The 25199-nt window shown below is 40.1% G+C and overlaps 2 protein-coding genes across 3 annotated transcripts; one reads left to right on the top strand and one right to left on the bottom strand.

The window, feature by feature from the left end:
* Positions 1-341: 341 nt before the first annotated feature.
* Positions 342-13194, bottom strand: elovl1b (ELOVL fatty acid elongase 1b). 2 transcript variants are annotated; one of them, XM_004555048.2, is made up of 8 exons: positions 13036-13194; positions 2547-2647; positions 2269-2459; positions 1992-2072; positions 1830-1886; positions 1631-1736; positions 1280-1416; positions 342-1188 (listed from the first exon to the last, which is right to left on the bottom strand). In XM_004555048.2, the coding sequence occupies exons 2-8, from the start codon at positions 2614-2616 to the stop codon at positions 856-858; spliced, it is 975 nt and encodes a 324-aa protein (XP_004555105.1). In that variant the 5' UTR covers positions 2617-2647; positions 13036-13194; the 3' UTR covers positions 342-855. The 2 variants fall into 2 exon arrangements, with proteins under 2 accessions (XP_004555105.1, XP_004555106.1); XM_004555049.5 differs by lacking the exon at positions 13036-13194 and adding an exon at positions 5408-5561.
* Positions 13195-18150: 4956 nt separating this feature from the next.
* mob3c (MOB kinase activator 3C) lies at positions 18151-25030 on the top strand. Its single transcript, XM_004555047.2, has 4 exons — positions 18151-18466; positions 20603-21214; positions 22041-22243; positions 24589-25030. Exons 2-4 carry the CDS (start codon positions 20797-20799, stop codon positions 24616-24618), a joined length of 651 nt encoding a protein of 216 aa, XP_004555104.1. The 5' UTR covers positions 18151-18466; positions 20603-20796; the 3' UTR covers positions 24619-25030.
* Positions 25031-25199: the final 169 nt, after the last annotated feature.

The raw sequence follows: 25199 nt of genomic DNA on the forward strand, positions 1-25199 counted from the left end.
TGGATAGGCAGATAAATTATCTGCCTCACACAGGCAAAGTAAACCTTTTTGCAATCACCCCATTCCTGACCCTGATGAACTGATTTGAGCGGGAATTGTTCTGGTGGTTCCGGTCTGCGGGATGCCATTTCTGCCTTGTGCCATGAAGAATAGAGCCCTTGTTGACCTCCTACTTGCTGCACATATTTGGGATGGCAGAGACAAGAAGCACATGCAGACAATGCAAATGCTTTTGCTGCAACAGCAAAATGTTGGAGCCCAAAGATCTGCTAAGTGAAATCAAGTTACATATCCAATAAACTGTTGTCAGAGTTTGGGGGGGAAAAAAAAGTCAACGCTGATCATTTAAAATGGAATTTATTTGCATATTAATTAAATACAAAGTAACAAATTTTAGAAAGTCTAAAGTATAGCAATACAATTAGTTTCTTTTTTTTTTTTGTAAAACTATTTACAAAAAGCATCTTCAAGTTTGATAGAAACTGTACAGTCATCTGTCCACAGTGTGTCAGGAGGACATGGGGGTCAGATAAGAAGTGAAGACAAGTGTGGTGAAAGGCCACCAGAGTGATACTGAACTAGGAGGTTGTTTGCAACATCAGTGAAGACAACATGGGTCAAAACATCTTCTCTTCATACATTGTGTTCCATAGATGGTTCCCCAATGCAAAGAAACTAACAAACCAAACAACCAAATTTGGGACCCCACCCGTGGAAGTCACTGACCACATCATCCTCCCACATTTTACATAGAAAACTAAAAACAGAAAAAGAAAGGAACAAATTATTTGGAATCTGTAGTAGTTTTATCAGGTTTACAGGGCCATACATCTTGGGCTTTTCCTTCCAGACTTCCTAGGCCTTCTTCATCTTACCCATGTAAGAGCTGCCATTCTCGTGGTGGACCGAGCCATTGGTAACCCCGTGTGATACACCATTGGCAGTACCGTTTTTCACACTGTTGCCATTCTCACAGTATTTGCCATTTGTGTGCACAGCTGTGCTGTTCTGACACTGTTTCGGCAGTCGCTTGCCCTTAATGTAAGCCTGGAACCAGAAGTTGGAGAACAGAACAAAGAAGAAGGTACCATAAATCCAGATGAGGTGGAGGATCACAGGGAACTGGTAATCACAGCTGCTCATGAAGTAATACTGGGTAGCATGGAGAGATACCAGCACAAACTGGATCTATTGAGAAGAAAAATGAGAAATTAGCCAAATACACAATAAAAATGTGCTCTACTGGTAACACCACTGAGTCAGTATAGGCTATACGTACCAACTGAATTGCAGTCATGTATTTCTTCCACCACAAAAATTTCTGGAAGCGAGGTCCAGCAGCAGAAAGGCCATAGTAGAAATACATAACAACGTGGACGGAAGAGTTTACCATGGCATGGAAAGATCCCATTCCACCTGAAGTGATAACCACAAACATCAGACCGAATTCCCTTGGTTAATCATTTTCATATCGATAGTCAGGTCATCTGCACAAAGCTTCTTGAAAGGCTTTAAAAAGACCATCTTATCTTCAAGATTGGTATGCAGGAGGAGCTAACTACATAACACTTCCGCAATGCTCCCCCTCCCTCCTCCATTAACCATTGACAACTTAAGGTTATGTACTTACCTGGAGCATACGCAACTCCCCACCACCAGGTCCAGGGCATGAAGGAATGGTGGAAGATGTGTAGGAAGGTAATCTGGCCGTGCTTTTTCCTCAACACAAAGAAGATCTAACAGAGGGGATTCTGGTCAGAACACCGTTTACTAAAACTGAACATTAAGGCACATTTTATAAACCATGGCATCAGAATATGCGAACTTACTGTGTCCATCAGCTCAATAATCTTGGAGAACCAGAACAGCCACGCCACTTGGACCATCTAACAATGAGAGACTTTTTAGTTTGTGACTCAGTGGAAGGAAAGTCAGTTTTTATATTCATCGTCTTTAATAATAGTAATTGTTATAGAATTAGGGCGACTTACTCGTAGTGCTTGAGGACTGTTAGAGGTATCAACTGCATCACATCTCCAAGTATACGTTGTGGCCCACCCAGACATCAAAAACTGCAAATAAAAACACAAGTTTATCAGGACTTTATCTTTGCTGAGGGCATTGATCCTTACAGATGCAGGTTCAACCAAATGAATATATCCAACAATATCCATTGAGGAAAGCAGTCTTGAATAAATGATGAAATGCTAACAATGTGCATTAACTTTATTCTTTTAATATTTTAAATGCTAGATAACAGATTCTTACTTCATATACGATGAATATTGACAAGGCCACAAGCAAGAAGTTGTAAACTATCATAGGCTCCTTGAGCTGGAAAGGTTTGCGATTGGCCATTAAGCGAGGTCCGAGGTACAGTACAAAGAACAGGTAGCCCAGCAGTATTGTCGTCATGGTTATGGGACTCTGCATCAGAGGATAATCGGTGATCCGTGGATCTAGAGCGGGAAAGGGGAAATGTATTTAGACAAACAAACACAAGTCTGTATTTTCTCTGTGTTTAAAAACAAAAAAACTAAACCTACCAAGTCCCGACAGAAGGAAATCATAGATATCCTTGGCATGTGAGCCCATCTCCTGAATCTCCTGAAGCATATTGGCTCTTGTATTGTTATGACCCAATTATCTGCAAACAAATACACAAAAAGCTCATTGTTAGTTTTAGCTGAAAGGAAAACACTGCAACAATCCTTCCAGAGCTCCATGAGAATATCCCAAGGGCTGAAATTTGACTCAAAGCAGAACAGCATTTGTTTTAAACTGTGTCAAAAACACAAAGGTTCAAGGTCAAACCTGTCATGCCGGGATCATTTTTCCTGTTCAAACAGAACCCTGAACAGATAATTTTTAAACAGTTACATTTCTAGAGAAATTAAAACATGCAAAATTATTTTCTAAAGAAAAAAATACAACCCCCCCTCCCTCTGTCTTGCCGGTGTCCTCAGGGAGGCGCATTCTTACATTTCCTGATTCAGCAGGTCTGAAACGCAGTTACTGGAGCAGAGAGCTCATCCCTCACCAAACAAACACTCCCAACAGAAATTCCCAAGATGCTTTGCCCTGGTTCGAACCACTCATCAGACATGGCCTGATATCTGAGAGGAGGTGCTACAAGGAACTGAGGGAATCCCTCATCCCACACTGAGGCTGGCTGTTTGTGTACAAGAGCCAGGCCACGAGTTAAGGCACAATACTGCCTCCACCAATAAACCCAGCAGTTTAAGTTTCTGGTCACTGAACCCATTAAACTGACGACTGCTCCTTCTTGTGACATGGCAGTTTTATAGAGACCACTAAAAGCAGTCGGCACACAAGAAAACTGCTCTGCTTTCAAAACTGGACATTTTCTGATGTTTAAAGCAGATTTCAAATGTAAACCACAAAACATATTTATACGCAGGGTGCGGTCAGCGCAAGCCACACTGGGCCCAGAGGATGCATTGTTTGATACGAGTCTACAATGCTCTTTCACTGCCAAAAAGTACAGCGCTCCTAAAGTCAATACAATTAAAAGCTAATAATTTAAGCCTGAGGAATGAAGGTCAGGTGACCCGAGCTCACACGGGTGCCTAGAGGGGCAAAGAAAAGTACATGTGGATTCAGGTTATGCATTTTGTGAACAATGAGCTAGATCGATTTGATAGGCAGGAAATCCATTTTTTTAAAGTTAGAAATCAGATTGGGGAATTTGTGCAAAAGTGCAAAAGTCATTTTCTCTTCTGTTTTTCCCCCCAAATGGGATTTCAGTCAGAAACCAAGTCGAAGTGAAAACAGAAGAGAAAGTGACTGTTGCACAATCCAAAAGTCAAATGCATTTCAAACAGTTTGTGATAAACTTTAATATTTCAAGCAATATTAAAGTTAAAAATAATTGAAGCATCACAGGATTAGTGTCTTGTGTCAAACTCATCCTCCTTCCTCGTCGCTTTGTACATTCAAGAAATTGTTAACCTAAGCACTGTGTCAACACCACTGTTTTTATAGTTGTTAAGCTTCCAAATTTACTGCAGCATTCCAGACCACTTCTTGTGATAGCCACATCGCTTCCTTCCAACGACATTTTGAAACCAAAGAGCTGTTTATTTGTGACATGAAAATTCGAGTATGACAATCAGTGTATTTCAGACGCCTCTTACACAAAGGTTTGTTTTTTTTGAATTGATGGATGAGGCCTTTGGTCAGGCACCTTACATTTCAACAAGAGTATCATCATGTCTGTTGTGCAGAGTCTTGTTCTGAGGGAAAATGCTGATAAGTTAAATTGATCACATTATGGTTTAGCAAGTGATGCTTTTCATAAAAATAATAATACAGCATCACCACTGTTAAAAAGTGCAGGTTTAAGGAAATCCCACCACAACAAGATGAAAGTAATCCAAAAAATATCCCATTTTCAAATATGAACAGGCAACATGTGACTGCCTAGAAAGGGTACTTAGAATAAATCTGACTGTGCAAGTCAGAAGGATAGTCTTGTGATTCATGACAAAACAACCAAGAATGAATATTTTTGTGTTCTCAGGACAGGATGCCCCCCCCCGCCCATTTCTCCATGAGAGAAACTAGAATTATTACCACCAATAATGTTTGTCTAACAGCAGTCAGTTTGCCTCACCTGGATAATAAAGTATCATTTATTGCACCCAGTTATCAATTAACCGACACATGACGCCACCCAACTGTCCACCAGTTAAACATCAGCATCACCACAGGATTTGGACTAGCAGTACACTGAAGCCTGACCAGTCGCCACTTTTCATCTCTTATCAGTAATTCCACAGGTCAACACTAACTTCCTCTTATAGTTGAGAGGGGTCCAGAAAAAAAAAAAAAGTTAGATTCCAATGATGTAATGCAAGCTGGCATGTGGCCATTGAAGGCCCTTTCTACTTTGAATAGAAATCATTAAAAGCTTTTTAGAATTCCAATTTACACTTTGAGTGAAGTCCTAAAAGACCAGTCCCACTACAACCACCTATCCATTACTAAATGACCTTGACTTAAATGGTGTGGCTGGTTCGCAGCAGAGATACAGTGAAAAAGGAGGGGAAACATTTTCTTAAGAGAGCCATGTCAATGAATCATAGGGATGGAAAAAGGGAGCTCACGAGTTAAGAGTTAATGATGAACAAACTGGAGCAGCAGAGATGATGGGAAAAAAAAAAAAAAAAAAAAATTCAGGAGATGGGGGAGGGGGAGCAAACCAGGAACCCATTTGTTAAGCATACAGTCAATTATCTTATAACAACAGTGACAAAAAGCAGCCTGACCGAAAGGAACCAAAACCTTTGAGTACAGAAGCTTAAAACAACCTTGAACTGCTCGAAGTGTTGACAGACTCCACACACAAGTTAGTTCACCTTTAACATAACATTGAGCAACTTACCCTTGCTGAGACAAAAAATTTCCACTTAAAAAGCCGAAGTGGACTCCTCTTGCACAGCACGATAAAGCCTAAGTGTACAAGGGCAGACGGCAGCAGCAGAGAAGTGACAGAAAGAGATGGGATTGAGAAAGTAAACTGACAAAGTGTGACTGGTACAGCGGTCTTCCAAAACTCCACCCTCCCTGACTCATACAGTGGATGAATAACTAGTTCACACAAGGGGGGGGGGGGGAAAGAGGCTGAGCCTGAATGAGAGCGAGCGAGGGAAGAGAGTGGCTGCTGTGTGTGTGTGTGTGTGTGTGTGTGTGTGTGTGTGTGTGTGTGTGAGTGAGTGAGTGAGTGAGTGAGAGAGTGAGTGAGAGAGTGAGAGAGTGAGAGAGTGAGTGAGTGAGAGAGAGAGAGATTACCTCCGTTTAAATCACACTACCTTGATGTATGTATTCTGTGACCGCCCCCAGGTTTCACCAAGCTGCCGTCAAAACCCACCCACCCACCTACCCCCTCCTTACTTTGCTCTCCTTGTCACACCCTTCACTCACTTGAAACACCAGAAACCCTACTCTGGAGTCACCCTGTACGGCTCCTCTCAGGGGTGGGCTGATAATATTATTCACAGGGAGCGGGCGAGAAATCAGTAGAGACTCTGTTATCATGAAGGGAGCCATTGTTACGCCTTTACTGGTCCACGGCCTGGCCAACACCCATAAAGCAAAACTAGCCTCCATTTCTTCTCCTGCACTGCTGGACAATCCATGGCATGAGTAAAATGCCTCAATAAGGCAGACTAGCCTCCTCCTATAGTTTGTGTTTGTCCTGTATTGTCCAACTGGAAATACAGCTTCATTAGGTACACATGCAAGTCCAGTTTAAAAGGAAAAATCCAAGAAGCCTCTCCTGGTGGCCTCATGGAAAAAGTGAAAAAAGGTGTTGGATAAATTTAAACTACAAGGCAAGATAAGAGAGCTATAAAGATGTTTGCTCAGGGTTGGATAGAAAAGCAAAAGGAAGATGAAATTAATTGCTGCAATGGGAAGAAGTGACTCATATGGCAATGCTTAAAATTCTTTAGTGTTGTGAAAGGAGGTTTTGCTTTCCAGTAGGAAACTTCTTATCCTGATCCCACTGCCACACCCAGCCATGCTTAAGGAGAAACAAAAAATGTGTAGTACGAGTTACACCACATGCTTTTGCACATTACACCTTTGGCATCCAAGGAGTTTTTGGCCTTTCCCAAACACCAAGACTGCAATTGATTCATTTAAAAAAAAAAAAAAAAAAAGAAAAAAAGAAAGTTTAAGTATTATAAATGTAATTTAATCTTATTACATGGTCAAAAAAAATGAAAGGAAAACACATCTAACATCTATAAGATAAGACACACTCATTTGTCCCTTAAAGGCACATCTAGAGCTTCCAGGAAAAACCCGGTTATGGATCATTTCAGCCTTGGCAACACAGATTTTGTACACGCTAAAGTTCAATAGGACAGAAACACTGGGATCTAATAAACATTAGTTGTAAGTAACAAAAAGTGGGTTTGAGTTTTAGTCAAAACTACAAGCAATCATTATTTAAAAAAAAAAAAATGAAAGAAAAAAAAAAGTTTTTAAAATTCCACACATTTATTATCAGTCTACTAGACAGCTTTGTATAAAGATCGCACACGCACACGCACACGCGCACACACACACACACACACACCTTTGTTTAAAGAGGCCGATAAGGACACAGAAACAAGAGCCCATAAAATGCCTGTAGCACTGATAAAAACAGCTCGAGCCAGCTGCAAGCATGACACAAATGAGCTTATAGTGGAAAAGGCCCCGTTTAGTGAGACAGTATCCGACCCAGCCAGCTTTGCCTGTTGTTCTGGCCCTGGGGGCAACATGGGGGAGTGAAGGTAGCACTCCAGTGCATTTCAGCCCTTCCTCCAAATACCAAAACACACCTGACAACAAAAACGAGATCAGCTGCAGTTTGAGGTGCTGACAAAGCCCTTTCAAATATGACAGTCATGCTCCTCAGTGAAACCAGTAACCCTTTTTGTTCCCATTGAACAAAATACAGAATATGACAGAAGCGGAAGTGCCACAAACGGTGGTTTCCAAGATCAGCCACTTTACTCCCGTACTGATAAACGTGACGCTGAGAACAGTTTTGATGTTTATCTCACTTCCACTCAGACCATTATCTGCATATGACTGACAGATAAATATTCAGTGTATTTTGGTTTGATCTAAGGGAAAGTTAAAGCAACATCTTGATAAAACCTGTATTTTTATTTTTTTAAATCAAAAGTTGCTTGACAGACGTCAGATGCTTCAGATGTCAAACTGCGTGAAAACCTTCCAAGTACAAGCATGTACATGCTTTCAGACACATAAGCTGGTAATATTGCACACATCACACGTTGTGTTAACCTCAGTGTCAGACACACACCAAAAGCCCATTTTACACGGTAAAATCAATTCACTTGAAAGGTGTACACCTTCAACTGTTGACACTGATGCAAACTTTATATTTACCAATAGCTCAGAATTAAACTGTAGAATCTCAGTAGATTGAGATGTAAAGAGCACAGTGAGCAAACTGTGTGCTGCAAATGCTTTAAGCAGGAAGCACAAGTCTCCCAGAATTTCCACTAGAATGTCACAAAGTGGTGTGACAAATCAGGCTCTCCCGCCAGGGTAAAAATAACTGGTCAAATTACATAAAGCAAAAACGTCCATTACTCTATAGAGTGTATGAACGTCACCTCTGAAGGCATGCTACTGGAAATTTTTAAACAATTGTTTAACACAAACTGCATTCCTGAGAGTCTGCAGTCTCGCCTCAGGTAGAAAGTCCTAAAGGCAGCAACATCAAAAACCTGACAGCACACTGACTGGCTACATAAGTCAGCTAAATTAACGTGAACCTCACGTGGCAAAACGCCGACACACATTCCAGTCAAGCCAGCTGGATGACAGACGCCAGAGAAAACAAAAAAGGTATTAGTAGTATGTTCATGTCCTCAGGGACAGAACTGTCACCTGGGACCACAATCTTCAGGCTGACTGCATTTTATACAATTTTATCTGAAGTTGATAACTGTAATCATGGCTGTATAAGCTGGTTTCATTCAACCAAACCCCAACTTGCTTTGCAGCTTCGTCATCCTGACACACTGAGAGCACATGTACCTCTTGGACAGGTATGTGCTCTCACATACTTGCAAAAAACGAGACGACCGTTTAGGGGCAGCGAGGCTGAGAAAGTGTGCGAATGTGAAAGTATCTGGATGAACACCTGAGTGCACGTGTCAAATTTAAAAACTTGTCGTAGTGTATATTACATGACAGTAATGCTATTGAAAGAATGCTCAGCAATTATGTAAATATTTAGGTTTTTTTCCATGCATGCTTAAGTTAATCATTTTGTTTTTATTTTCCTAAGATGTGGTCTAAGAATTTTATTCTTATATAAGCCTAACGAAAAAAAAATATTATGAATATACTCCCCCACCAACAGACTCTCTGAAGATTCAATCTATAGAGCAAGGAACAAAAACCTCAGCATTTACTCTGCAGGCTTTGATTGCTGGCAAAAATACACAGACTGCTGACATAATACAAGTTGCATAATCTGGTTTTATTCTGGATTAAATATCCTTTGTCTAAAGAACCTTTGTCATGAACTTGTGTGATATTGGAACAGTGACTAGTCAAAATCCTCAGATTTGAATGCAGATTAGCATATTATCAAGCAGCCATAGCAGATTTTACATATGATAAGACTGAAAACATGCTTTAGTCTCACCAAGTGACATGTTTTATAAAATGCAAAACAACAACCAAATGCTGAAGTTGTAGAAACCACTACTCCCCGGTACAGGAATGTTGCTGAACTCGTCTCAGGACTGGCATGTTCACGCCCCCCCTCAATTGTATTTGGGTGTGTATGGTATTGGGGGGGCTGCATCTCCCCTACCTGCCGTCTGGACGTTCAACACTGCTCCTATTCTCTTAAAGCACCTCCCTCCTTCCTTCTGTCAGAGTACAGGTCTCAGATTTCTGAAACTTTCCATAGCTGTTAGTCCACTGCACCTCTGCGAACCCACCTGACTTCATGGTGAGTGAGTGCGTGAGAGAGAAATGGGGGGGGGGGGGGTAACCAAAACAACCCCACTGCACTTTAGCACGTACAGGAAGCATGAAGTAAATTTGCATGGTGCAATCATTTAATCTGTGGTCATGCATAAAGGAATTATTTGGAAAAAAAAAATCTTTAATAACATAAACAAGCGAAGCTGGAGGATGCATATGAGTTTTATTTTCTTAGGACTGAGACTTTAAACCAGACATTAGAGTCATTAGTAATATGAAAAGTTGGGCGTGTTTCCTCATTCAGCTATTATAACACAGGAACTTGACTCTTCAGATTAGTAATAAGCCATCTAAACAATTTAAGAGACAAAGCCAAACGTGAGCACACTGTAATGTCTGCAATAATCCCTCATTAAAAATAGAAGTGAATATGCAAGTCAGTTTACAGCACCTAAAAACTCAGACTTGATATTGAAACATACAAGAACCAACAGACTTAAAAACTCCTTTGTCCCACACGCCATCAAACTGTTTAACTCCTCTCTGGAGGGGAAACAGGAGGACAAAGGAGGGGGGAACAACTAGGTTGTAGTGCCTCTTCACTTCACTGTGCAATACTTTTTGTTAATAGTCAACGGTGCAATAGACTTCAATACTTGAAATGTGCAATTCCCTTGTATTCTTATTCCTATTTATCCCTTTTGTATATTTTATTTATATAAGTCTCTGTATTTATATATATATATATATATATATATATATATATATATATAAAATATTCTGCTTACGTTCTGCAAGTCTGTCGGTGCTGTGCTATTGGAAACCGAATTTCCCAGAGGAACCCACCCGAGGGATTAATAAAATTTTATCTTATATGTTGAGACTGGGCAAGACTTTAACATGAGTGAATGAGACTTTGTGTCTGTCTGGATACCTGCAGAACGTAGGAACCTAGGCTTGCACACATCCACACACACACACACATACACTTAAACTCTTAAGGGCAACCCTCCCCCAACAAAACAAAGGGTTCAAGTATTACTAATCAGTCTGTCAGTTTTTAATTTACAGTATTTGTATCATTTGACCTTTGGCACACATTTCCATAAAACGATACAAGCGAATGGAAAATTGATTTCCATTTAGCCACCGTAACTAAACATGCTGGTCAAAACACAGAACCAGTCATAGCATACTGGAGGACATAAAACCAGTACTTTACTTCCTCTTCTTGGAATTGAAGAATTTAAATTACAACATAGGAATTCAAATATTAGATGCTTATACAGACTGAAGTGCACATCAAACGTTGAGCTTTAATTACTTCTAGTCCAACTAGATCAACTGTTTAGATCTGCTCACTTAAAAGGCCTCAAACTGAAACCCATACTGTCTACTGCTGCCGTTCATGCGCATTATGGCCACACCCCAAACAAAAGAGATAACAGTTAATTGACAACGTCACACTTCTTCCCCTCGACAAAGTTCCCTATCAGCATGTGAGCACTTAAGTGACATTCAGACATTTGGCTAAATGAAATGCTGAATATCAGGTACAGTAGCTTCTCCACCTGAATGGAGAAACATGAAATGAGCCTTCTAAAATACTTGTTTATAGACATCAGAGGTCAAATTTACTGCAGGTTCCTTGAACGTGCAACTTACTCCCAATTGGAGAATTTTCCAAGGAAGTTGTTTTAGAACAAGTTGGTCCATAAATAGAGACTATGAAGGCATTTGTCTAAATAAGCAGGAGTTCAGAGAGTTTCTGGAAAACATTTAAAGAGCCAATAGAAGCCTTAAGTTAACTGACAGCAGTCAGATCTGCCAAGTTCACACACAGAGTTTAAAAAAAATAAATAAAAAAATCATGTCAGGGCAGATCTTAAAAATGTCAGTGAACTAACCCAGTTGGGGAAGCAACCTTAAAATCCTGCTTCCCCATTTAAAAAACAAAAAACAGGTTTTAACATGAGGTGAAGTAAAATGACACATCCCCCCACTACACATGCTCGCTGATGAACAGGAGACGCATGTGAGGTGTGGTTGCACCACCACCACACTCGGCACTGCTGGATAGAAGCATAGTCAGAAACACACAGTTTAAAAAGACCCAGTGTCATTTCTACTGGTTGAAGATTATATTTGAAACTACCCAAGGCCATCGGAGAAGGTGTTGACATTTGAAGGTGAAGTGATAAGAGTATGATGCTGAACTGTTAACAGCCACAGCACTGCTGTAGTGTTTACATTGCTATCAGAGATATGGCTGGGCTGGTTGACCTTGAGGTTTTTTGTCAAAGTCACACAATTGTTTGTTGACATTGTAAACATTTGTCGTAACTTTCAGTTAGTAGCCCATAATCTATCTTGGCACACAATTTGGAAACCATCAAAGGCTACTTTCACAGGGACATAACTGGGGGGAGGGGGGCATTTAAACACATTCATGAACTAATCAAAACTGTACAAAGCTTAAATTGTTTAACCAAACTACTTCTTGCATCGGTGTAATCTCTCCAGCTAAACAGTGGAAAATTGTGGCAATTCAAATAATGCAGAGGCTGCAGAGACTGTGGGCAATCAAATGCATAGCAATGCCATTAAATCTCTAGCATGGCATCCCTTTCTTCTATAGTCAGACTTTCCATACATTAAATGCACTTATGGATGTTAACATTACACAATAATAAGTTACACTAATTAAAAATACATGCACACGCCTACTCTTTGTCAATCACATGTTACATAACAGATGTGATGTTTGATGTAGTTCTCTGCCTCGCCACTATAAGAGATCACACAGCATTTAGTGGAGAATCTAAATTTTGCTAGTGGTGTGAAAGTTGTTTTTAGTTGTTGTTGTTTTGCCCCTTCATATATGCAACAACTTGACTTTGTAACCATGTTTCACCTGACAGATTAGCTAAAGGCGAGTATGTTTCTGAGCTGGAGGAAGCTGAGTGTGCGCTTCTGCGTCGCTCTGGCTTAGCGTTAACCGTTAGAAACCGTTGTGACATTTGACCAGCAGGTAAACTATATTTCACTTCTCGCGGAAGCACATTTGGAGCTTGCAGTATGCACATTAATATGCTGTCTTTACTGCCTCCCTTTAGATGCATGACAGCTACAAAATGGCAAATGACATCAAAACCCTTCAAAGTGCAGAACAACAATAGGTGCACAGGCGATACAATTAGTCCAGTCAACACCGGATATCTGGTTAGGGGGTAACGCCTAACTTTGAGGGTTTTTGTTTTTTTCTTTAAAAAAAATTTGAAAAAAGAAGATTATATACACAAAAATTCTAGTTTGTTTGTTTTTTTTACTTTACTGTAGGCGTAAGAAAAAAAAAGAGCCTTTAAAGACAAACAACAAAAGAAAGCTTTGAATTTGACATTGTTTAAATTGACATCTGGCCCCCTCACCCCCCCCCCCTCCCCTGAGGGAGGAAAAAAAACTGCAGCACCTTAAAGTAACTCCCTGAGTCAACATTTAACTCACTGTTAAACAGTCTGACAACAATGTCCAAAAGCTACTCACTTTTACTGAAGTAAACCTGTGGAGTCTGTCGAATGAATGCTGGAGAAAAGACGCAAAGCGTGGCTTTAGTTAGCGGTGCTTCCTCTTCCTCTCGGCTTAAATCTTCCTCCTGACCCAACCCTTTGATGGAGGCGGAAAAAGGTGGAGTCATCTCTACACTGGCGTGAGCTAGTCGCTTAATATGGACGTAATCATCTCAGTGTATCAAATGTCATTTCGTCTCCATTCCGCGGTCACTCACAGATGTTTCATTGTAACAGTTTGTAATGTAAATTCTGTAGAGTTTCGAGCTCATTTTCTGCTCTTTGTAACTACTACTGGTTACAATTGTAAAAAAAAAAAACGACTGACACACAGAAATGACTTTGAGTTTGGTTCCTCTCATATGTGAATAAAAGTATGCAGAGTATAGGTAAGTTGCCATATCTTTAGAGAAAAACTAAAATACAATTAGTAAGTAAAATAGTAAGTAAGTAAAATTTATTTATATAGCACATTTCACAGATAAAAATCACAAAGTGCTTTACAATAAGATCAGACATACAAGTTAAAATTAATTAAATTAATTAAAATTGTATAAAAATGTCTTCAGCTGCTTTTTAAAGGAGTCAGTAGAGTCTAGACAGCGTAAAGACAACGGCAGAGAGTTCCACAGCCTAGGTGCCAGTGCCTGAAAAGCTTGATCCCCACGTGTTTTAAACCCGGTACGTGGGACCACCAGTAGCCTCTGACTTGAAGGACCTAAGTGCTCGGGATGAAGCATGAGGTTTCAACAGGTCAGAGATATACTGGGGAGCTTCACCGTGCAGAGCTCTAAAAGTTACAACTAAAATTTTAAAATGAACCCTAAAATTTACAGGCAACCAATGAAGAGAAGCCAGAACTGGAGTAATGTGTGACCTCTTGTTTGTACCAGTTAAAAGTCTTGCCGCTGCATTCTGTACAGACTGAAGGCGATCCAGAGCTGATTTGTTGAGACACGTAAAAAGACCGTTACAATAATCCAAACGAGAAGAGATAAAAGCATGAATCATCATCTCAAGTTCTGCCTTTGACACCAGTAGCCTGAGTTTAGAAGTGTTTCTTAGATGATAAAAACAGTTCCGGACAAGTTGTTTAGTGTTTCTCAAGAGACATCGAACTGTCAAATATAACACCTAAGTTTCTGGGACTCGACTGAAATGAAGGGTCTAAAAAACTGATATGCTGCCTAATTTCTGAGAGCATGTGATCAGGTGCAATAATCAAAGTTTCTGTTTTATCTGCATTTAACTGAAGGAAACTGTCATTTAACCATTGTTTTATTTCTGACAGACAATTATTTAAACAAGACAATTTATACAACTCAGAAGCTTTGAAAGAACAGTACAACTGAATGTCATCAGCATAGAGATGATAAGAAATATTATTGTAACGCCTGATAATGTGGCCTAGAGGGAGGATATACAGCAAAAAGAGAATAGGACCTAAAACAGATCCTTGAGGTGCCCCAGAAGACAGAACTGATGTTTCCGACAGCACGTGATTTATACAGACAGTAAAGGATCTCTCAGATAGATACGACATAAACCATTTTAAAACAACACCAGTAATCCCAAACAAGTCCTTCAGCCTATTTATCATGATGCTGTGATCAACAGTATCAAAAGCAGAGCTGAGATCCAACAGAACCAGAACAGTGTACTCTCCAGAGTCTGCTGCCATCAGAATGTCACTAGACACTTTAAGCAAAGCGGTTTCAGTGGAGTGCAATTTGCGGAAACCAGACTGGAAAATGTCCAGAACATTGTTCTTTTCCAAAAAGTTGTTAAGTTGTTCTGCAACTGTTTTTTTCCAAGATCTTTGACACCAATGGTAGTTTTGATATTGGCCTGTAACTGCTTGGAAGAGATGGATCCAAATTTGGTTTCTTTAATATTGGTTCAACAATAGCTTGTTTAAAATAGCTGGGAACTGAGCCAGTAAATAAGTAATAAGTAAGTAATAAGCCAATTAATAAGCTACTCAAATAATCACACCAAAAGCAGTCCGTGCGTATATAATAATTACACATATATAGTAGGCCCGAAACACAGTTCAGCAACCCGGCTGTGCCTTTTATTGCTTCAACAGTGTTTACTTTTTTTCGAAGTGTACTGCAGGATATAACATGTGGCACAACACGCTGGTGTTCTTATTCAACAAAACATGATGGAAGGAAGCGATAAAAGTCGGCTTGTCTGTCAAACAAGTAGAAGCAACATGTTTTATATAAACACACGTGTTGCATTCCTCATGCCAGACATGTGTCAGTTTATGTAACACACTACGATTTAAAAATTTTTTTTTATTTGCTTGTTTTTTCAGTTGAGCTGGTTCTATTTGCCCAAAGCTGTCACACACTCCTGGCCTTTCAAAGTAAAAACAGATGCATTCAAATCTCCTGGGCAGCAGAGTCCTGGTGGTGAGATTTAACTATAATGACCATTGTGGAAGATCTGTAGGCTTCCAGCCAAGCCATGACACCACATATCAGACATGTGCTCTACTTGTGGTGTAATGAATAACCTGCAAATGTCGTAGGCTCACCACCTTGCCTAAAGCTGTAGTCACAAACTGATGACCTTTGTTCTTACTGGGGTCCATACAAGCCAACATTACATCATCATATAAAACATCATAAAGCAAATTATGTAATGAATTGAAGAAATTGAGTAAAGCGCAAGAAAACATTATAAATAAACAACAATGAAACTAATGTTATGGTCATAACCATAACTATAACATTTATGTGTGCGTGTGTTAATTTAGGATTGTTTATTTATTTTTTTAATTCATCCTTTATTTAATCGGAAAGTCGATTAAAGTCTCTTTTTTAAGGTGAATGTGGCCAAGAAGGGACACCTTTACAAAACAGTCAGCAGTTGGAAACATAGAAATACAGTATAAGAGACATAAACATAAACAGAGTTTATACAGTTCTGAAGGATTTGAAAAGGTCTTCTCGACCCTGCAGGTTAGTAATCCAAAACAGTGAAAACCCATGTTTGAGAATAATATTGTAAAATGTATAACCTCCGCTTGAATGTACAGTTTAATTTGAGACAATACTTTTCATTTTTGAGCTCCAGAACAACTGAGTACAAATACTGCTGTTAAAACTGGATTAATATTAACCACAAACTTAGAGCATGTAGGTTTATCCAGCAATAGTTCAAGATACATAACACCAACAGCTGTACTAAACTGTAACTCTATGAAATTGTGCGTTTTATACATTTAAGGCATTTATTTTTGCTTTATTTTTTTAAAGGTTAAATGTTTTTCATCATATGCATGTGAAAAAATTGTTCTTTTTTGTTTTGTTTTAAAGAAAATCTACCTGCTACATTCAAGGAGTGGAAAAATATATGGTGCTTAAGGTGGTGGGTTTTTAAGAGAATAATAGTGATGGTATGAGACAGGTGAGGAAATGCACGACTGGTTCAGCTTCCTCATCTGTCACATCTACTGGATGATGACACTCACTCTGACATGGAAAACTAGAGCATAGGGCAAGGAATAATCATAAATGCACACCTGTGTGATTCATCCATGCTTTTCTGTGTATGTCACGGAAAAAATATGAATAACATTGTAAACAATCATTACATCAGAATCTATTTCAACTTAAGGGAAGGATATAAATTTCAGAGTTTGAATTATTTCTCTTTAACGTTCTGCTTTATTATTTATTTATATTGATGAATATATTTTTTGAATAACTCAGATAAATGAGTTGTTCGAATGCTTTTGGTCATTTGAAACACAATGATCGGTTGAAAAAGTAAACTATAATAATGTAAATGTAATAAGCATACACTGATTATTCAAATGTGCCAGAAAGTTCCTGATTCTTTAATACACGGACATTTCTTTTCACAATATTGGAAACAACCATTACACAGATTCAGTTATTGGAGCAGCTTAATATTTTATAGTTAATCTTCAAACCTAGAAAATGAACCAAGACCAACTTACACAATAATTCAATAATTACTTAAGCAGTTCAGTCTATTTGTGTTTTGCACAACCATTAACCAGGCTTTGTACTTTCTTTATGAATGTTATAGTAAACTTATGTTTTATTTTAGTGACTTTATATTTTATTGTTAAATGTATGGCATCAAAAAACCACCACCAACAAAAACAATCTGACCTGTCAGTTCTTTTTAATCACTGACATGTGATCATGATTTAGTTATTTAAAAAGATAATCAGCTGCTCATCAGTAAATAGGGAATTTCCCTTGCTGATAACTGACTGATAGCTCTGACTAGCCTCTCATTATCTCCACCCACACGCCATCATTACAGTCATGCTGACCTCAGGTGGAAATGTTGGAGTACTGCAATTTAGATCTACCTTCCCCCACTCCCCACCCACCATAAAGTTTTGACTGTATTGTCAAATAGACATATCAATATGTTTTCACATATATATGGATTCATATGTATGTACAGACACACAAACATATACAATATTATCAGCTGGGAGGGAACAATTTCACAAAAAGTATGGAGAGCTTCTTCATGCATGGTGTAGACAGCCTGTGCACTTTAGTATCACCATTTTTCCGTAAGACAAACAGAGCAGCTATCACAAAAAAAGATAACCTTCTAAGGTCACAAGGAATTTGACTGTTAAAGTCACACGTGGCTTGTTTGTTCATGATTTGAACACAGAGCTTTTTTAGTCGTTTAAAGAGAAATTGTGTCTTTCAAAGAGCAGTTTTTCCATGTAGGGAACTTACTGAATTCCAAAGCAACTTCTTTAAAAGGCAAAGAATTTAAATAATATGTTATTGAGACTTCATAAAAAATAGCCAGGCATCATGGTCGTGGACTGCCAGGCATCCAGAAATGTTTGTGGGATTATTCTTTTCCCTGTGTCCTATAAGTGGCTCAAGAGAAGGGATGTTTTCTCAGGACCTTTACCAGAGGGCTGGGCTTTGGTTGGATAAGAGGGTTGGCTGCTTTGCCTGCAAATCGACAAGAAAGAAAAAAAAATGGAAAAGAGGGAGGGCAGAGTCAGTGTTCGGGGAAGGCCTTTTTCAGCCCTTCTTCTCTTTCACTTTATAGGTCCTCCAAACACCCACCCACATACTGACACACACACACAGATAGCAGAACCTACTAGACAAAGTCAGGAAGTGACATCACCTACAGGAAGAGAAGGCAAATATCTTTTTTCTCTTTTAGTGTGTTGTCTGTTTTCCTGAGGGAAGTTGGAGCCCCTTAAGACCGTTAGCAACTAGCAGAGAGAAAATTCAGAGGACCTAGAGGGGGCAGAGTCACTGAAGCAGGCTTTCACAGGGAGTTTAGAATCAAAGGATCCAGACACTTGAATCCTCCCTGAACTTCCCACAACTCTCCACCACATTCCAAATACTCCGCTGCAGGATTTCGGCCAGGTACAGTGCACAGAGATTTTCCATTCTGTAATGTCTTGTTTTGCTTTCCCACTGACAATTTGTTTCTTGTTGTTGCTGCACCACGAAATGAAAGAGTTTCAAGAAATTGCAGTGTCTGATGGAAAACTGGTAGAAAAAGAAGAAAACAAAGCATGCATGCCACATTGCATGCTCTAACATGCTTCAGTGTGACTGCTCAGGCAAGTAGGGACAGAAATTGGTCAACAGTCACTTCCTCCTTCATACTGTCACTTTTGTATAAATCATAACTGTTTTCGTATCCCAAAGATGTCTGAGCTGAATCTTTAACTGAACCAGTGTCTCTCAGAGTTTAGGAGTGAATGAAGCTCTGTCTAACTCTCGTTTGTTATGGACATATTCAGAGCTATCGACTGACCACGTATTCAAGTTCCCCCAGTGGTGAGTTTTGAACTGAGATCAGGCAAACTATGAAAGCTAGTGGAAAGAGCCAATGGAGATGATCACATGTGTTTTTATTTTTAGCCATTGCCTTTTCCTCAGATTAAGACAGGAAGGACCCCAGTCCTCCAGAAGCTTTACAAACATGCGAGAGGCCTGTGGGTTGTGATTTTTGAGGTTATTTTGTCAATAGAAAGATAACAACACCCATATCAATATCACGTGTTGGGAGTACAGACTGGCATGAAGTGACAGAAACATCTGCTAATTCAAGTCACCAGAGCCTCAGTTACAACCGTGGGAAATTCTGAATACGGCAGTTAACCCTCTCCAGGCAGACGTTGCAGATTTGCAACAGTTAAGAACTAACAACCTGATTACCCCACATACATATTTTATGAGTTTTTTTTACTCAGAAGTACCACTGCAGGACTTGGTTGTGCATTAGCAACAAAAAACGTAATTTGGGCCTGAGAGGGTTAACAATGGGACTCAGGACTCAATGCGGCTGCAGTATCATGTGTTGCAATCACAGCTGCTTTAATCTAGGTGTCAGATCTCTGGACATTCTTCCCACATCCTTCAAACGGTGAATAGAAATGTACAATTCAATTCGGTTTTGCCACGCTAACACGTTTACAAAACATATTTGAGACTATAAAATGTAACCGTCCATCTTCTTGTTTTAAAGTAAATCCTCCAAGTTAATATTTGTGTCCTTGGGCGAGACACTTCACCCGTTGCCTACTGGTGGTGGTCAGAGGGCCCGGTGGCGCCAGTGTCCGGCAGCCTCGCCTCTGTCAGTGTGCCCCAGGGCAGCTGTGGCTACAATGTAGCTGCCATCACCAGTGTGTGAATGTGTGTGTGAATGGGTGGATGACTGGATGTAGTGTAAAGTGCTTTAGGGTCCTTAGGGACTAGTAAAGTGCTATACAAATACAGGCCATTTACCATTTACCATATTATATCAAATAAATTGTGCAATCATTACTGCTTCATTACCATGACATTCAAAACCTGTGAGGTCATGCTCCCAATACAAGCAAATCACCAGACAGATGGACAATAGTTTTGCACAAAAAATATCCATAAACTCTTAATTTAATTTCCTTTCTCAAGGAAGAATGGGCCGTTTTCTATCCATATTTAGTGTGTGTGTGTGTGTGTGCGTGCGTGCGTGCGTGCATGTGCGTGCGTGCGTGCGTGCGTGTGTGTGTGTGTGTGTGTGTGTGCGTGCGTGCGTGCGTGCGTGCGTGCGTGCGTGCGTGTGTGTGTGCGTGTGTGTGTGTGTGTGTCCCACACAAAATTAAAGTTGTGGTTCTGCCTTTAAGAGCATTAAAACTATTTGACTCAGGACATTTTCTCACACAGTCCTCTTGAGGACAGTTTAATCTTTAGTGGATCACAGCATACTATTCATTTTCCCAGTTATGCCTGACTCAATTGGCCTGACTTTTGGTACAGCAGACTGAAAGTGTTGCTATTTTTACTGGTAGCTGCAACTGAAAACTTTGCTTTGAGGTCATTTGGGTCACAAAGAGCAGCTGTGACTATAAAAAAACATTTTAGCTGGTCTTCTTTAGGAAAATGTAGGTTTTTGTTTTGTTTTTTTTACTTTATGGTAGCTATAACAATTGTTGTAATTAAATATTGCATGAATTGTTTTATCTTTTATGTTTTATTCACCCCAAAACATGCCTGTTATTGTCTTCACAGTGCCATCGTGCCAAATGAAAACAAGAGCTCCTTGCAGTCTCTACACGACAGACGCTAACCACCTGTGACCATTCCAAGAGCTGAAATCAGACTGGTTCCCCTCTCCCAGGAAGGCTACACGTTCTCATACTCCAACCTAATTATTTTTCATCATTGCGCACTCTCCCCTTATCTCAGGGGAAATAACTGAGTCAATGGCATTGTGTCTTGGTCAAGTGTTTAGCAAAGACAAAACATTTAGGCCAAAGAAGCGCTTTGAGCCCGGTACGCAGCGGTTTGAACTGTACAAGAAGGCCCAGGCTTCGCTCAAATCTGGCTTGGACCTGAGGAAAGTAGTTCAGCTCCCAGAAGGCGAGAACCTCAATGACTGGATTGCTGTTCACGTGGTGGATTTCTTCAACAGAATTAACCTAATCTATGGCACAGTGAGCGAGTACTGCAGCGAGCGCACGTGCCCTATCATGTCTGGGGGACTGAGATATGAGTACAGATGGCAGGACGGTAAAGACTACAAGAGACCCACCAAGCTGCCTGCTCTCAAGTACATGAATCTGCTGATGGACTGGATAGAGTCACTGATCAATAATGAGGAAATCTTCCCCACAAGAGTAGGTGTGTGTGAGGAGTTTACAAATGAAACCATCGGACTGCTCTTGAGTGCGTAAGCTAATACATGACTGAGTGCTGGCTGCAGAGATTTTATACTAAAGTATCAGCACAGAGTGCAGAGGTTGTCTCCTTCATTAAGCTCACGAATGCAATGATTGAGTTCAAGGAGAGGTTAATTAGACAATAAAATGTTGACATTTAGAGGGGGTTGTTGACAAGGTGATCATAGTGTTAAATTAGAGGTGAGAACTTCATGCGTCACAGAAGCGTGAGCTCAGAGCCTCTCTGTGGCGCAGTGGTTAGCACTGACATTCTGGGACTTCTCTTTTCTTATGTCAAGCCTAGACATGCTAGTCAGGTATGATGAAAACATTTCCCACGAGTGTGAATGGGTTTTGGTTGTGTGTTAGTGCTTGACAACTCCTTCAGGGTGTTTCTGTCCCTCCGTTTGCTCAGTTATCACAATCCTCCATGGACCTGAGGGAGAATAAGACAGCAATGCTGTCTTCGCTTTGCTTAGAAATTAAATACGAATAATTAGATTGTTCTTCACACGGCCTTTTCAGCTCTTCAGCACAAAACACAGATATTTTTTATTAAGTGTTTTGGGATTGAAACACAAACTATTCAATAGATTATTTAGGAAATTCGGTAGATTAATAGCCCTATTGTAGATAAGCATGATTAATGATGCTTTTTAAATCTGCATACATGGTAAATCCATTTACAATTGAGTCCTACAGTTTCCTTTATCAAATCTATTATTTTATTAGACCAGCTTCTGAATAGAAGTCCTTTTATATCTTATTGTTTTCCTTCTTCATCCTAGGAGTACCTTTCCCCAAGAACTTCCAGCAGGTGTGCAAGAAGATCCTGAGCCGTCTCTTCCGGGTGTTTGTGCACGTTTACATCCATCACTTTGACAGCATCTGCAGTATGGGTGCAGAGGCCCACATCAATACCTGCTACAAACACTATTATTATTTCATCTCAGAGTTCAACCTCATTGATCACTCTGAGCTGGAGCCTCTGGTGAGACATCAGATGTATGAGTGTGAAGTGAGGATGCATATGAAAAAGGATCAGATGGAGGTTTTGTAACGGAGGAACTGTCAGTCTAGCAGAGAATATCTACCATCTTGCCAGCTTTATCCCAGCTGCGTGAATGTTTGATGTGCTTATTGTTCATCTTTGAGTAGGTGTGTTTTCCAGTTTAGCGTACATACAGTGGCTTGCAAAAGTATTCTGCCCCCTTGAAATTTTCCACAATTTGTCACATTACAGCCACAAACATGAATCATTTTTAGTGGAATTCCACATGAAAGACCAACACAAAGCGGTGCACACGTGAGAAGTGGAACGAAAATCAGACATGATTCCAAACCTTTTTTACAAATAAATAACTGCAAAGTGGGGTGTGTGTAATTATTCAGCCCCCTGAGTCAATACTTTGTAGAACCACCTTTTGCTGCAATTCCAGCTGCCAGTCTTTTAGGGTCTGTCTCTATTAGCTTTGCACATCTAGCAACTGAAATCCTTGCCCATTCTTCTTTGCAAAACAGCTCCAGCTCAGTCAGATTAGATGGACAGCGTTTGTGAACAGCAGTTTTCAGATCTTGCCTCAGATTCTTGATTGGATTTAGACACCAGACAGGTCAGGGATAAAGTTATTGAGAAATTTAAAGCAGGCTTAGGCTACAAAAAGATTTCCCAAGCCTTGAACATCCCACGGAGCACTGTTCAAGCGATCATTCAGAAATGGAAGGAGTATGGCACAACTGTAAACCTACCAAGACAAGGCCGTCCACCTAAACTCACAGGCCGAACAAGGAGAGCGCTGATCAGAAATGCAGCCAAGAGGCCCATGGTGACTCTGGAATCTGTCCGTAGGACAACTATTAGTCGTGCACTGCACAAAGTTGGCCTTTATGGTGGCAAGAAGAAAGCCATTGTTAACAGAAAACCATAAGAAGTCCCGTTTGCAGTTTGCCACAAGCCATGTGGGGGACACAGCAAACATGTGGAAGAAGCTGCTCTGGTCAGATGAGACCAAAATGGAACTTTTTGGCTAAAATGCAAAACGCTATGTGTGGCGGAAAACTAACACAACACATCACTCTGAACACACCATCCCCACTGTCAGATATGGTGGTGGCAGCATCATGCTCTGGGGGTGCTTCTCTTCAGCAGGGACAGGGAAGCTGGTCAGAGTTGATGGGAAGATGGATGGAGCCAAATACAGGGCAATCTTGGAAGAAAACCTCTTGGAGTCTGCAAAAGACTTGCGACTGGGGCGGAGGTTCAGCTTCCAGCAGGACAACGACCCTAAACATAAAGCCAGGGCAACGATGGAATGGTTTAAAACCAAACATATCCATGTGTTAGAATGGCCCAGTCAAAGTCCAGATCTAAATCCAATCGAGAATCTGTGGCAAGATCTGAAAACTGCTGTTCACAAACGCTGTGCATCTAATCTGACTGAGCTGGAGCTGTTTTGCAAAGAAGAATGGGCAAAGATTTCAGTCTGTAGATGTGCAAAGCTGGTAGAGACAGACCCTAAAAGACTGGCAGCTGGAATTGCAGCAAAAGGTGGTTCAACAAAGTATTGACTCAGGGGGCTGAATAATTATTTATTTGTAAAAAAAAAAGGTTTGGAATCATGTATGATTTTCATTCCACTTCTCACGTGTGCACCACTTTGTGTTGGTCTTTCATGTGGAATTCCAATAAAATTGATTCATGTTTGTGGCTGTAATGTGACAAAATGTGGGAAGGTTCAAGGGGGCCGAATACTTTTGCAAGCCACTGTACATAGAAGGCACCGACAATAAAATCACTCAGTCTGAAGCTCATAGCGTTCTCACTAAGATAATATATTCCATATGACACACAAATTTAATTAGTTTTCACTCAGTTTTCCAGCATGAACAAAATGTATCCAGGAAATGGCTAGGTCTGATGAGAAAAGACTCATAAGAGAATCTGCTGACTTTGGATAGTCATGTGATTAAAGATTGTACTTGTTTCTGTTTTCCAACTAAGGAGCCTCTATCGCATGTGAGCTGATGGGGAATGGTGTTCCAAGTGTCAATAAAAAGCTGCAGTTATCATCATTACCTCGCTTGGGCTGCATAATTCCCCCTGCAATGTGAAAACAGGGACAAGGCATTAATGTCAACACGCTGCATAAAGATAAATCTTTTGAATAGACCTCGTTTTATTGCCCCACCTCTTGTGCCCCAGGAAATTATGTTTGTTTTTAGTCTTCAAGGAGCAACTGCTTTCTTTCTCAGAATCATGACGGTGTAAATATTCATTTTCTCAAACAACATATTAGACTCTATCTATTAACATCTCCTCTTTTTCTTTTCCTGCAGAAAGAGATGACAGAGAAGATATGCAATTAGACAAAGCCACATGGACAAAGGAGTTTACATTATGACGTTATCTGAGCCCCTTGAGAAAACTTCCGCATCAAAACACCAGACAGAGAACTGCTTTGTGTACACTTGTACGAGTGGTTTCCAAGCATATGACATGGCCCATAAACTCAGTAGACTTCTGCAGATGGTGGCAAAGTTCCTTTACAGAACTTTTCACTTCACATTCATTATGGTGCTGTGAGTTTCCTCATTATTCTGTATTGTTTTATACACTGCATCTCCTGTACTCTGTCTTTCCTCTTGTGCATGTATATGTTTTATCTTCGTGTAAGTTTTGATGCATTGTTTGTTTTCTCGTTGACCAGAGTTTGTATTTTGTACGATGTGTTTTCACTGTTTAAAATCTGATTTAAGGGCATAAAAGTTCTTCCCATCAGCCAATCGCGTCTGCTTTCATTTTCGCAGGAAAAAGAAAATCACAACAACAACAGATATAGCATACTTATTATCACTGCTCACTTGCCAAACCTGTTACATGGATAAATAAAGGCCATCATCATGCACCAAAAATCCCCACTACGTGGACTGAGGCGTGGTGACGAACC

This window comes from Maylandia zebra, linkage group LG23, assembly GCF_041146795.1.
Source record: "Maylandia zebra isolate NMK-2024a linkage group LG23, Mzebra_GT3a, whole genome shotgun sequence".
NCBI lineage: Eukaryota > Metazoa > Chordata > Actinopteri > Cichliformes > Cichlidae > Maylandia > Maylandia zebra.

Coding starts and splice junctions, on each gene's coding strand:
- elovl1b (XM_004555048.2), bottom strand. CDS start 2,616: ATGCTTCAGGAGATTCAGGAGATGGGCTCACATGCCAAGGATATCTAT. Junction 2,460..2,546: donor TTTCCTTCTGTCGGGACTTG/GTAGGTTTAGTT, acceptor TTCCCGCTCTAG/ATCCACGGATCACCGATTAT. Junction 1,189..1,279: donor ACATGACTGCAATTCAGTTG/GTACGTATAGCC, acceptor TCTTCTCAATAG/ATCCAGTTTGTGCTGGTATC.
- mob3c (XM_004555047.2), top strand. CDS start 20,797: ATGGCATTGTGTCTTGGTCAAGTGTTTAGCAAAGACAAAACATTTAGG. Junction 21,215..22,040: donor AATCTTCCCCACAAGAGTAG/GTGTGTGTGAGG, acceptor TCTTCATCCTAG/GAGTACCTTTCCCCAAGAAC. Junction 22,244..24,588: donor ACTCTGAGCTGGAGCCTCTG/GTGAGACATCAG, acceptor CTTTTCCTGCAG/AAAGAGATGACAGAGAAGAT.